General features: G+C 47.7%; 1 protein-coding gene across 1 annotated transcript in view; it reads right to left on the bottom strand.

Annotated features, from left to right (window-relative positions):
• Window positions 1-2,956: 2,956 nt before the first annotated feature.
• The window catches only part of Lancl2 (LanC like 2), a 61,102-nt gene continuing 49,303 nt past the window's right edge, over window positions 2,957-14,755 (bottom strand). The window contains exons 6-9 of the mRNA XM_004646636.2: window positions 13,683-13,865; window positions 9,101-9,277; window positions 6,524-6,596; window positions 2,957-5,280 (exon numbers count right to left, since the gene is read on the bottom strand). Coding sequence (XP_004646693.1) covers window positions 5,186-5,280; window positions 6,524-6,596; window positions 9,101-9,277; window positions 13,683-13,865 — 528 coding nt within the window. The 3' untranslated portion in view covers window positions 2,957-5,185. The remainder of the gene's footprint in view (window positions 5,281-6,523; window positions 6,597-9,100; window positions 9,278-13,682; window positions 13,866-14,755) is intronic.

The following is a 14,755-nucleotide window of genomic DNA, read 5'->3' on the forward strand; positions in this document are numbered from 1 at the left end:
ATCATGTCAGGTGGAAAAACAATCCTACAACTTGTGTGTCAGCCAACTCTGCCACCAAAATTATCCCAGCACAGCAGCCCAAAGGAGCGAGGTGTGTTTAGGCTCACCGGTTCTGTCCACAGCTGACAGGTCCCATTGGCATGGGGTGGGAGAAGGGGAGTGAGAAGCGCTCGCCGGCTTTCTTGTACTCTCCTTCCATCCAGGCCACTTCTGGGCACCACCCACATTCAGGGAGAGCCCCCCAGCACACGCCAACCCTCGGGAAACCCTCAGAGACTCACTCCGAGGTGTAGCTCAGTGTTCTCCTAGGCATGCTTCAATCAAAGCACGACAAATCATCACACCACAGTATTCTATACAGAGGAGAAAGAAGCATGAAGCCTGTGAAACCTCAGACTCACAGTAGAAAAGGCATTTCCTGTGTAGGATTCTAAACAGTCAAGCTACGATGAGGTGCTAGGGTAGAGTGAAGACATCTTTCCCGCACACAGGTTGCAAGCCATCTCCCTCCACCACAAGGAGCTGAGCAGCCCTCCTGCTCTCTAGGCAGCCTCTGGGGGAGCTCAGGGGTATGGGTGGGAGAGGTCTACAAGTTCTTTGTCAGGAGACAAAGGTGAGCGTAAAGTGGTAACTTCTCTACAATCCCTGTGGGAAAGGGTGAGCCTGGGAGAACCCAGGACTGTGACCTTCTGCTGGGCCTGGTGTATTCTGCAGCCAGCACTTTGCCGGCTGGGCTGGGCTGGGCTGGGAGCCTGCATTGTGCAACCTGACCCTGTGAGAGGCATGAAAGTGGGAGGTAGCAGAGAACCTGCATCATCCCAAGGAGGAATGAAGCAAAGCAAAAGCCAGAGTGCTGAGCCTTCAGCCTCTCCAAGTTCTAGGTTTTGAGAAAGCTTGAAATCACGGGTTCTGATGAAAGGGTGCACACACACGCGCACACACACACACATGCCTGTGGCTCCAGGCTGTGGCGAGGATGGGATCCGGAGGTTGGACACACTGGGTTTTCATGCTAGCCCCTTGGCAAGGAGCCTGTTGTCCACCTGAATGTACCCACATCTCCAGCCCTGCCAGGACAAGCACTTACCCCACACCCAAGTGTGGTAGATCCCATACCTATCCTTATTTTCAGAAAGGAACCTAGGCTCTGGAGACCACTGAGGTTCTCACAGGAAGTGGCAGGGCAGAGAGGCACAGCACCAGTACAACAGCACCTCCATGCCTGCATCACACAGCTGGGCTGTCCAATGAAGTATTTATTTACCTCCTCTGGAGGCCACCTGCTCCTTAGGACAGAGACCACTGTCAGCCCAGGCCCAGAGGGTGCAACACAGTGTGGCTGGGCCAGCATCACTGGCCCTTGGTCCTCTTCCTCCCCTTCCACCCAGGGACACACGTGCTGCACTGGAAAACAGATGCAGGATGATTCTTCTCCTTCCTGCTTCCTGCATTAAGGGTTCAGGTTCCCCCAACCCTTTGGAGATAGAGCTGCGAGAGGAGGTGACATTTGCAGTGCAACTTGTGTTCATCTCAGCACAGCCATCTGTGCCCACCAGGGCTTCAGTGGGCCCCACTGGACCATGAAGGAGCCCACAGCCTTGGGCTTGTCAGGAGAGGCAGTGAACAGAGCACACCAGGACCGCCACTCCCCAAACCCCAGCACCCACGAATGTGACGCAGAGAAGCTGTTAGGTCTGGAGAACAGATCTACTTGGAACTCACTGCTGCTCTCCTCAGCACACTCTGGTGCGAGGAGTTAGGGATGTACAGCCAGCATCCTCCATTGGTGTTGGGGCCCCTGCTCCCCGCTTTGAAGTCCAGCTTACAATGTTTATTCTTTACCTCAACACCTGACAACGTATTTTATGAGTGACTTAACTGAAGCTCTGATAAAAGCCAGGAAGCCTGTATCCAGATAAAGATGCTCATATGTATGTAAAATTCTGCATAGTATCGGGCAGGCTCTTAGCTTCCCAAGCATACCCACCACACACCCAGATTTTCACTGGACTTGAGGTGCATGAAAGCAGAGTTCTGGACTAGGGAGATAGCTGGGCAGTCTAAGTACCTGCTTGGCAAGCACAAGGACCCAGGTTCAGTCCCTGGTACTGCACGCTGTGCTGTGCTGGCCACTGGAACTGGATGTGATGGCATACACCTGTAATCCCAGCACTGGGGAGGCTGAGACAGGAGGATCACTGAGTCTGAGCTATATAGCGAGACCCTGTATCAAATAAATAAATAGATAGATAGATAGAGTCCTTAGGGGCTACAGAGAGGAACCAAGGAGGGAGTATATGAAGATTTAGAAAAACATTTTAGGGAATTTGGGCTTTAAACTTAAGATAGCCTAGTTTTTGAATTTAGCAAGTGAAGCAGTAGAGATGAACCTGCCTTGCTAACATAAAGGTGTTCCCAGTGACAGCAAACAGTTGTAGAGCAGGCTGTAGAGAGCTAAGACGACTGAGGCCGAAGAAGGGCCCTGTGAGGGTCCTGCTTTGTGCACTGACCAGGTGCCAGGGCCCCTTTTGGTTCCAGGGGCTTGCTTCTGCATCGGCACATGGGGCAGAGCACTGATGCAATTCAGAACTGTCTGAACACTGCAAGAACCGCCTGGGTCTTTATCTGACTGGCCCCAGCACCAGCTGCAGACCTGGGCAGGCCTGCCACTGTCTCACACCCAAGAAAGTGGCAATGACGTCATCTGCCTCCCTGCACTGTTGAGAAGGAAAGGCTGCCACGTAATTCAAGCTCCACACCTGTGGCTGCTACTTGTTCATCCAGGTTACAGAAGGTCTAGCTGGAGTCGAAGGCAAGAGCGTAGGCAAAGTCAGATATCAGAGCATGAACGACAGCCATATTTTCACACGAAGAACCAAATTCTCAAATAGGGACCAGTGCTCTAACCCATATCACTGCCCAAAACAGACAAGAGCAAATGAAGATTCCACAGCCATCACCACAAAACTGTTTTTTACTAACAAACCCAAAGAATCCCAAACACTTTTTGTGGATATCAACTTCTTTCCATCAGATTTTAAAATGGTATTGTGCATGTATACATTTTAAAATTTTAGACACATTTTGGAGAACACAGTTGTGGACACAAACAAGTCCAATAAATGGAACGAGATGTTTTGAAATCTGATCTTGAATATTTAGAATGGTTAAACAGATGTCTGTAAATCCCCCATCCTAGATGGTGTGTGCATTTCTCCTCTGCTTGTAGGAACTGAGAGCCAGCCCTTCACACAGCATCCTACATAGCACACAAGGGGAAGCAGGTCCACAGAGAACCACAGAGCTGCACATCCACCAGCATCTATTGGGTAGGAGCAAGGTGCCAACCCCACAGGCTTTAAAAACCCTGAAACTAAGGTCTCCTCCATTTGCTTCACAAGTATCTTATCTTTCCCTTAGCACATTGACTAGAAGGATAAGCAGTCATTTTCAGACATGCACAGGAGCAAGTGCACCTGGGCAGACGCAGGTAACTAAGAGTCACTGTGGCTGGAATCAGGGTATCCCCGGTGGCCTCCTGCAAGATGACTGAGAGCCCAGGGATTCTGTGAGCCCCACACTCTATCTCCCAGATAGGAGGTAGGCAGGCCTCCGTGGCAAGCCCTGCTGTGTCCTTCTTTGATGGCATGGGTGGAAGGGAAGGAACCATGCTGCTAGAGGAGACTTGGTAGTACGTGAGGTTCTCTAAAACATTCCCGTCAACTACTTGAGGGCACGGACTCCTCTGAAAAGCCATCAGCAGGCAGGAATTCACAAAATGCTTTATCATGAGGACTGAAGCACCAAGCTAACACAGAAGAAACTAATCATGACTTAGAAACAGGGCTGTCTGCAAGGAGGAGACTCAAGGGCATCCCTCAGGAACTGAAGGTCACACGTCTAGGGTGCCAGACATAGGATTCAGCAATGCCCGGAAAACACACGTGCATAAAGGTGACTGGTCTTCACAATGGATATTCTTTCTTTCTTTCTATAAAGACTGAAAACCAGGACCAATGAGCCCCTAAATGCCCCCTGTAGACAAGGACCAGGCCACTCCAAGTCCTGTCTTCTGTAATTCGTACCTTACCTCGCACAGGAGTCTTAGAAAGTCCTCGGCCTGATGACAAAAGCTCTTCTAGAATTCTATATGACAGAATTACTAAAGGCAGGGGGCATTAATCCAAATTAATATCCCTTTAAGGAAATGTCACGCAGATAACACTGTAATTTCCTATTAGGAATGTATCCACCCCAAATTTAGACTTAGGACAATTTTCAACTAGCTCTATGTACTTACAACTCAGCTTATTTCAAACGTTTGACAATCACCCATTTCCAATTTATCCACTGTCCCTATAATAATTAAGTCACCATTTGGTACAACTGGGATGGAAGCCATCGTAATAATACATGCCTGGGCAAATGCTCTAGCCTTACCAGTGCTCAGTCCCTGCTATTCACCATGTGGTCAGTAAACATCGCTCATGGCATCGTGATGTTCACCACCAGGCTGTCCTGGTCCTCAAGGAGCCCCGCTGACCTCAGGTGAGGGTCATGAAACAGTCCCTGCAACCCCTCCTACTTCTCGACAGCCCCAGGCCAGCCCAACACATGGACTGGGGTGGCTCTGACTGTGCTTTCCCAAATGTCCCAGCAGATTCCCTCCTGCCTACTGTTCCTGTTCAGTGTTTGCAGTGGTGGGTTTTTTTTGGCATTCTTCAGAAAGGCACCCGTGGAAAATGCCAAGACCTCAATGGGAGGCCACCCTTGATGACCTTTCTAACATACAGGAGACCTCCTAACAGTTCTTGCCTGTCCACAGAGACGATACCCTTACGCATTAGATACAGAAAGCGGCCGCCAATGGAACCTGTGCAAGCCAAGCACTGCACGCATGAAGAGAACAGCTCACACCTGCGGACACCACCAGGGAACATGCAAGCACTACAGGAAATGGATATGAAGAAATCGTATTTCACACACTGAGGGCACACTGTCACAAATGCTGAGGGGATGGCTTCTGTCACTCATGCTCTAACTTGAGGGTTTCTGCAACACAGAAGGTGAGAAGCAGAAGGTGTCTGCTTCTTTTCTTTCAGGATTCAGAGTTGGTTGTGTCAGGCACTGAGCAATCTGGAGGCTTTTGGTCCAACAGGTATTTTAGTTGTCTTATTGCACCTTTTTAATCTCTCTGGGCAGAGCCAAGTTCAAATGCTGGGAACCGTGACGTCTCTGGCACGAGGACATCGGAGAGAAAGTGAATAGCTCCAGCCATGCCTGCAAAGCAAGAGCGCAGCTTTAGGGTGGCTCCTGGGCAGTATCTGACACAGGGACTTCTGGTGTCTCAGGGCCCTGCATTTTCATGTCTAGACTCAAGCCTAACAGGAACTTAATACATTAGAAGTATTTAGGAATAAGTAATTATAAAACTATAATAATAGCTAATGTTGAAAGTTCAGAAAAGCACAGTAACAGATCATCTGTACAAACAACAGCAACTGATGGGCTGCTGCATGTGTGACAGACAGACTATAATTCAGGAAAACAAGTCCAACAGAAGGACTGAAATGTTTTTATATCTCTGTGTGTGCTTGTGTATAGATGGACTCACTTGTCAACCACAGTTATCAAGGCAGGAGCTAACTAGCAGTTTAAATGTTTGGTAAAACCTTTTGGGACTGGAGATTTCTTTCTGTCAGCCTCATGCAGTCACAGGGTGCTCTTCAGCAGCGGCTGCATCTGGAGTATGTGACGCTGGTATTACTCAACTAGCCCACTAGTGAGTTTGAAACAGTTCTGGTTAGGATTAAGGGCTCAAGTGCTATACCTACCTTAAAGCAGGTAGCCTGCCCACAATATAATGAGCAGATAGAAGCTTGTCCCTCCCTCCCTTACTGATTTTGCTACCTTCTTTTTGCCATGAACTGTTCTCTGCAAAGCCACCCTGCCCCTGGAGCCAGCAGGACTGAAACCTCTACCAACTGTGAACTATATAAACCTTTTCTTCCTTCACTTGTGTTAGGTATTTTGCCCTGGCAATGTGCAAATTAACTAAGACATTTCCATATAATTTAATGGTTTATTAATTATTTTTTTTTTCCAGGACTGGGGATTGAACTCAGGCCCTTGCGCTTGCCAGACCAGCGTTTATTCTACTGAGCCACCTCCCCAGCCCCTAATGATGTATTTTAAAGAACTACCCAGCTTGCTGTGAGCCCATCCATGTTAGACCCTATGACAAGGGAAATGGGGGGAGCAAGCTTGCCTCCCTTCACTGATCAGCAGGCCTTTCCCACCTTTCCCACTGTCCACAAACCTTTCACAGGTACTAAGGACACTGGAGGAACTGGCAGGACAGAGAAAGGGCATGGTGAAGACATTCAGCATTGTTTTCAGCAATACCCTGTCCTACCCATGGTCACTGTGGCTTTGAAGTTATTACTCAGGCAGGACCAAAGGCACCAGTGTGGAGCCCCAGGGAGGAGAGAGTCCATCCACTCAGCAAATGCTGACAGCCTACCTTCAAAGAGGGAGTAGGGCCTGTCGGGGATGCGGCACCCATGCGCTCCATAGTCCAGACACCACTCTGCAAACTGACAGGAAAGACAGCCTTGTAAGAACAGCACTCTGGATGGATAGCACTGCAGGGAGCTCACAGGAACTGGAGCCAGAGGCACGCAAGAGGCGAGTGGGGAGCAGGGCTGTGCTGGGCTGAGCTGCACAGTTGTCTGTCCTGTGGCCAGCCCCGTGAGGTACAGCTCTGCTTCTCCCTTGCAGCTGCAGAGAAGTCTGAGGTCGAAGCCCTCACCCAGCCACAGCCCACCCTCCAGGACCTGCCCCTCCCTCCCCCTTTTCATCTGGAAGAAATCTGTATGAAAGCAGCCTTCTTCTCTGCCTTCAGTGGGCAGCTCGCAGCCTGGGAGCACTCAGTGTATGCTGGAAAACAACCCCTGCTCTGGCTTCTCTGCCCCAGCTTAACGCTGGCCCCATGAACCTCCACCCCCAGAGCTTGTCTTGTAGCAGCCAGCTTGGCCCTTCTGCCTCTTCAGCGGTGTCTTCTGTATTATTATAATAGACCTCCTTTTTTTGCTTTAAGCTAACCTAATTTGACAACTTGTGTATTAATCCTAAGTGTTAAATTCAATGAAGATAAAATTCAGAACAGGTAACAAACTTATTTTGCTTTTTACCTTCCAAATCTACTTACTTTTTTAGCCTGTTTGAAGCTTGTTTTACACTGTCTACCTGGGTTTCCCATGGAAACACTGAGGTGCTTGCTTTTTCCACATTAAAACAAAACAACTGCACTAAGTTCTGTGGGTCCCACATTCAACATGTGTCTAGGTCTCCTTTTCTCATCACAGGATGTGCTCTGGTACACACAAGGGTTCTCTACTCATGATCAGTGGGGGAGCTCCAAGCCCTGACTCATCTTTCCATCATTATCCCTGGTAACCTTTCTAAAAGAAGGGATCCTAACTCCTAATTAACACTGATAGCCAAGTATTAAAGTTACCCGAGGGCTTGAAAGATACTGGTACATGGACTTCTTCCTTTACTTGATCTGGGCAAGGGGCAAAACCAGGTCTGAGAATGGCTCACCTACAGACCAGGCCCCTCCCACCATCTGCCCCTCACCAACACAGGTCTAGGCACTCAACCTGCTGCTTATCAACAGAGGACCACTCACTGTGGCATCACACAGCACTGGATTTGGCCTTCTAAGGACACAAGGTGCTGCTTCATATTCTAGCTTAGTGTGAGCCCTCCTCCCCACCACCCAGACCACCATTTTCTTACCCATCTGTGAAACTCCATCTTTGAAGAAACAGTGGCATCTCAAGCCCTCCTGACATCCATGTACATTCTCCCTGTAGCTTTTCACCTCCTGCTATAACTATCATCAGGGCTGCTGAAGCCTGGAGGATCCGGCTGCTTCCCACCTGTGCCTCAACCCACACCCTCGCTACCACGCACGTCCTGCAGTACCCTGGTACTCCACATTTCCAGCCTGTGGATCTGTAGTTTGCTTTCCTTTTAGCATCCTTTAGACTAACTTCCAGCCAACCTTCAGGTCTTGGCCTGGATGCCACTTTCTGCCTTCCCAGGACTGAGCTGTGCTCTGCCCCCTTGATGGCTCCCACAGCATCCTGTGGTCTCCCACATGTGGGCCCCATGGACATCTGTACACTGCGAAGCCACAGAGGGTCAGAGTGAAGCACGTGGTGCTATGAGACGTCCACTGTCCAGAGGGAAGTGTGCAGAGCACACAGTCACTGTGTGTGCTCTGGTAACTCTGCTTCACCTCTCCTGTGTGTGTGATGGCGTGAGAGCTGTGCACGGCCATAACATGCACAAGTGCCTGATGCGTCCTGCTTTGTGCCATTGTCCACATGTTCAGAGGAGAGTCATGAATTTCTCCTGGGTGTCACTATTCTTGGTCCTGATGCAGGGCAGTTACCCAGGCTAATGGGACATGGAGCTTACATTGCACTGGTGTGACATGCTCAATAACCAGGAGAAATACACATGATAGCTGTGCATGCTCCTTCAGCCGGGAGTCTCAAGGCCTACAGACCTCCCTACACTGACAGGGGAAAGCCCGGGGCCACTGTGCAGGCTTTGGGGGTAAAGCCTCCCCAGTCAGGGCTAAGAGTCAAGGGCACAAGCATGGTCCCTCCATCCTCCAGGAGATCTGGCCAGGCGGAGTGGGGCCAGGAGGCATGCACGGGACATGGGGAGAGTGCAGGCATGAGGTGCTGTGCACCTGAGGAGTGTGGCTGTGGCTTGCAGTACGCTCTGAGCAGGGACAACTGGCATCATGTGCCTATGGTCCCGATGGTCCTCGAAACACCTTGGCAGATGGAGAATATTTTTCCCATTGTTACAAATAAAGACAAGGAGCTGACACAATGTGACTGTACCTAGGCAATGCGACTGCAGAACACACCGAGGAGCTGTCTGCATGTGTCACCCTGTGCTGTGGACAAGATACCACAGCACTGTGGAGCCCAGGACAAAGCTGTGCAGCAGAAGCCACCTCACAGAAGAGCCAAATGGAGACCGAGGAGAAGGGTCATGGTGGGGGCCTTCTCACCTTGCAGGCTCGGTACAGGTACTTCTTGTCCTGTGTGAGGTGGTAAAGGGACAGGAACGAGTAGCCATTGCCAGCAGTGCCGTGGCAGATACCATAACCCTTCCGGAGAAGACCTCGCTGCCAAATCACATCGCTGCACTCCATGGCCTCTTTCAGGTACTTCTCCTCCTTAAACACCTGGAAAGTGACAACCAAGGCAATGTTAACAAGAGGCTAACAGTTACCAGAATGCCCCACATGAGGCTTTACAGTACTCTTCTGTTTTATAGCACGGGGAGGCTGAGGTGGGAGGCTCCTTGGGGGAGTCCTGCCTGGTCAGCTCCGTAACTCGAAGAACTTCTCTGCGTCTAAAACAAGGGGCTGCAGAAACATTTCAGCGTGAAGTCCCTGGTTCAACCCCAGTACACCAAAAACCAAGCAAACCAAAACTTCCTCTTTCTGGTTAGAAAATTATACATTAGGAAAACAAAAATGCCATTCAGGAAAAAAAAAAAGTTAAAAATTAAAAATCACAACATGACACATAGCCTCTTACAAGGTCAAACTATTTCTTTTGCCTTCCAATTCATAGTTCTGCAGAAATAATTCTAAAATGTAGCTTTAAAAATTAATACTGAACTGGGCATGGTGGTAATAACTGATCCCAGCACTAGAGGGGCTCAGGCAGGAAGATCACCATGAGTTCAAGGTCAGCCTGGACGACATAGTGAGACCTTGGCTCAAAAAACTAACAAACAAAAAAAAATCTTAATATTAAGTAGCACATTTTGCAAGTGGGAAGGGGACTAATGGAGATGTGCTATGTTCACTCATCGGCTCCTGGAGGGAGCGTGAGTGCTGTACTGCAATGTGGGCTAAAAAAACCTTTAATTTATAAACAACTAAAGTGGCTCCTTTCCTTGTCAGACACTTCACCACAGACCACAGCACTGTTCTTGGGACACACATGCTGCAGTCACGAGTCCCCTCGGTGAGGGCAGCTGAGCCATTGATGCCCAGCACCCACCCTGGCTCCGCCTGTGTGTCTGTGAGAGCTGCAGAGCCCACACCGTGGGCCTGAGATAGTGCTCACACAGTGGGACACAGAATGGCTGTGGTCTCAGAGCAGCAGCTGGTGGCAGATTCAAAGCAGTTCCCACAGCACTTCTGTGGCCCGCTGCAGAGAGGTGGACAGCAGAGGGGGCCAGAGGAAGCTGTTCTCACTGGCTCAGCTGGTCCCCTGGTATCCCTGAGGACTGAACCCAAGACTTCGGCACTGAGCTGCATCCCCAGCTCTTTTAGCTTTTATTTTTAGAAAAGGTCTCTCTAAAGCACTGTGCTACCCAGCCTGGGCTTGAATCCTCTTGTCTGCCTCCCAGAGTGCTGAGGTTACAGCTGTGCACCACTACTCCAGGCTTAGGCTCCAGCCTCTCTCCTACAATTCCCCTCTTTCTTCCCACACTCTATAACTGCTCCCTGGCCCTTCTCTGGCATCTGTCATTCATACTGTCCTGCCTCAGCCAGGCTGCTCCAGTTCATGTGAGCTGCACAGTGTCAAGAAGCAGAGGCCACAGCTAGGTGGGCCCACTCTGCGATCCTGAGCAGTGACCTCCTCGGCACCAGGCTGAGAAGGGTTCTGAGACTGTAGGTATAGAAGGGGAAACAGAGGCAGCATGACTAACCCCCAGGCTTCTGGGATCGGAAGCAAAGCCCCTTCTCTCCATATAAAAGCAGCCAAAAGGTGGGCTCTGGGGTCAGATGGGCCAAGCCTGTGTCTCAGCTCTTACCTGTGCGACCTTGGACAACCACGCAAGCCCCTTAGTTTTCTCAGCTATGAAAGGATGACATGGCCTGCTGTGAGCAGGTCTGCTGTGAGGATGCGGTGAGATAATGTGCTGGCTGTTCAGCACAGGGCGTGGCACACCACAGGTGCAGACCACTGCCAAGCTCCACCAATCAGTATCTTCCTGTGTCACACTGCTAGCATGAATGCCTACTCTTGTCAGTGGTCCATTAAGCTTCTTCAAATGAGTTATAAAACAAAACACTCTTATCCACCTTAAAGAAACAATCAGGCAAAACAGCAGGTGAAAAGCCACTGTCTTTGGCTGTGTCCTGAAGTCCCACAAGGAGCAGGTCAGCTCCAAAGCAAACCCCATTTGCTCCTTGCTGGCACTCCCGGAGAATTTGATGGGAAGGGAGCCCCTCCGGCTCCCCTGGTAAGAGGTGGTTGAGGATGGCCCCATAATGTCACTTCAGTTTCTGGGCATCAGCAGCACCCTTTCTTGCCCTGTCACATTCATGCTTTATGAGAAAAGCTACTTTTATCACGCACGTATTTGAGGGTCTAAGAACCACAGAAAATGTTTCCAGAGTCAGGCACAGATCATCCCCTTCATGTTACAGCAATCACAACTTGTCCAGAAAGTGCACTCACTTACCTACGCCCCTTTTCCAAGCTGGTAACTTTCCCTAAGTAGTCTCAGGACAGAAGGTATGGGGAGACAGATGCAAAGGAAGTCCTAAGGGGCCTGGGGTTGGAAGACGTGGGTTACAGCCCTTCTTCTACAACCTCAGTCAACTCATGAGCTCTCTGACAGTAAGACCTTAGCCCACAAATCTGTTTGCTCATGTTATAACATAGACCGATGCTGAGATAAGCCCAATGTGGAACAAATGACACGGGTTTTAGGTAGCAGTAAGAGATGTCTTTAAGGATGGAAAGGAAACTCACCACCAATGGACAGTTGTGCCTTCCATCTAGATGTTCAACTCAGCTCAGCAGGCTGAGTGCCTGCCTGGCAAGCACAAGGACCTGAGTTCTACCCCTGGTACCACATGCTGCACCAGCTCTAGAACCCCAGGTGTGCTGAAATCGGGCGTGGTGGCACACCCCAGCACTAGGGAGGCTGAGACAGGAGGATCACTACGAGTCTGAACTGTGTAGTGAGATCCTTCATCAAATAAATTAAAATTAAAAATAAGTAATAAAAAAAGAAAATCAAATTGTTGCCAAAATCAAAAAGATCATTAACAACTGCTTTGCAAACCTACATGTCAATAAACTGGAGAATTCAGGAGAAACAGATAAATTCCTAGATATATATGAACTACCAAAACTGAAACAAGATGACTTAAAATGCAAGAATAATCCAGTAAAAGGCAATGAAATTGAAGCAATAATAATAATAATAATAATAAACTACCAGGAAAAGCCCAGGTTCAGATGGATTCACTAAGGAGTGCTAAAACACTTCCAATAATTCCCAAGCTCTTTAATGAAACTGACAGGGAAAGAGGACTCCCACCTGGAAGCTACCCTGATTCTAAAACCAAACAAGGATGCAATCAAGAGAAGGATAGGCCAATCTCTTTAATGAATATAGATGTATCAATCCACAACAAGACACTGGCAAACAGAATGCAACAAATCACCAAAAAAGATCATACCTAAACATGAGTAGCATCTGCAGGAGGGAAATTTTGTGAATCTGGACTCAAATTAAGTTTCATTTATGATATATATTAATATTTTTCAAATACTTGAAAACTTTATTTCCCATTCATCATACCTGAAGAACTTCTGATTTTATATGCAAGACAAGAAGCTGTTAAAGCTTGTTACATAAACACTGTAAACATTTCCTAGTCAATTTTAAGACACAGCTCTTGGGAAATGCACATTCTTAACTTAAGTAACTGCAACTTGCGAGAAAGCAGCTGCAGCTGTGCTGTCTCCCCAGCCGCTCCCTCCTGGGCCACACTCAGGGAAGCCTTCCACTCACACGTCTGGCTCACGGCATGTGTGCCAACAGGAAGGTGCAGGCTGGACTTACTACCTGTAGCACATGCTGCGACGACATGGACAACTAGATTATTTACACTTTGCAAAGTACCGCTGACGCCTTTCTGACCCCAGAAGATTCTGATAATCTCTTCCTCACATTCAACAGTCTCACTGTAGAGGACAAAACCAGATTTGAATCACTAAGTATGGGCTCTTAACAGCTCTGGCTCCTGCTTTCCAAACAGCTGAGGTTTCTGTTCTAGAATCAGTGAGCAAGGCGAGGTGTTCACACGGGATCTGGGCAGAGAGCAGGCCTCTGCACAGCACAGTGATGCTTACCACCCGGTCACCGGTGGGGTGGGGACAGGCCAGTGGGAGTGGAGCTGCCCAGGGTGGGTATTAAGCAAAAAATAAAGATGCATTAAATGGAAACTAAAATGACAAAGCACTGTTTGTTTTCAACTTCCACTGAAAGCTCTTGAATGATTATAAGTATATCCAACAATAATGGCTTATTCATGTCAGAGTGTAAAATGGTGTGAAGACCACAGAACCCAAATGTGGTTGCAATGCTGGCATTCCTATCCCATCAGGTGTTTTCCTTTACATATGAATTCAAATGCCATGAAAGCACACTTGCAGCAGCAATCACAGTGACAAGGAACAAAATAAAGACTTCCCATTTATTTTGTAAAAACATCCATTCAAAAAGATTTTTAGGGTGCAACCAATCAGCTTCCCAAATCAAGCTGAAAGTGTGGAGGACTCCTGCGCAGGCAGATGTGAGCATGTGGGTGACCGTGGCTGAGGACTGACCTTATAGGCTTGCATGAGCATGTGGATGACTCCAGGGGCACCGTGGCACCAGTGCACCAAGCGATCTGTTTCATTGCTTAATGAAGAGGGATAATTTCCAGATCGGAATCTTTTGTGGCGCACATAATCGATACTGGGCTTCACCATTTCAGTCAAGGTTTCTTGGTCCACTTTTGCTGCTGGCTTTAAAGAAACAAAAACAAAACTTTTTTATATAGTTTCTTTTAAAAAACCTCACTGTATCATGGCTAATAAAGCATCAATTATCTAAATATGAGGAACATATGAAATTAGAATTCAATTACTTTTTTAAGATTTAGGCAGGCCACTTTTTAAACTAATTTTGAAATTTTTCAAAATTATATTAGTGCTATAATGTATCAAACATAGTTTGTTTTCTTTGATGAATCAGAATCAGCAATGTGGAGGAAAATCATCCTACAGAGTGGGGATGGAGATGTGGTTGAGTCTCAAGTGAAGCTAGAACTATGAAAGATTTTATTTTATTGTTCGGCTTTGTCTAAATACTGGCCCTTGATTTCTTCCTAGTGGCACTTAGCTCCTAAGAAGCCAAATATGCCCTTCTTCCCATATCTACTCACTGACTTTGCCACTGCAGGCCAATTATTTAACTTTCTTTTCTTGATAGGATAATCACAGTATTCAACTCCTGAGGTGCTCATGAGGAGTAACTGAGAAAAAAATGCATACTCCATTTCTTTACCCAATAATTGGTGTGTAATGAATAGCTATTACTTCCTGAAAGCACTCATTAACTGTTACCTATTCAAACTTAAATTATGTGCTAAAATTTTACTAGAGATTGTTGTGGCCAGGGTTTGCAAGGGAAATTTAATATAGGAAATGTTATTGATAGGACTATTTTATTTATTTTTATTATAATTTTATTAAGAAGTAGCAATGAGACAGTTTCAAAACAGGTTAGTAGGACAGTAATAATAATACATTGCATATTGTTGCCTTTGTAGTAGTTATTCATAGTACAAGATGCAGACATGACATCTTGTCTAAACAATATTAGTTCAAAACTTTCTTCTCATTGAACTGGGAAA

This window comes from Octodon degus, unplaced genomic scaffold (genome assembly GCF_000260255.1).
Source record: "Octodon degus isolate 3935 unplaced genomic scaffold, OctDeg1.0 scaffold00275, whole genome shotgun sequence".
In the NCBI taxonomy this organism is placed as follows: Eukaryota; Metazoa; Chordata; class Mammalia; order Rodentia; family Octodontidae; genus Octodon; species Octodon degus.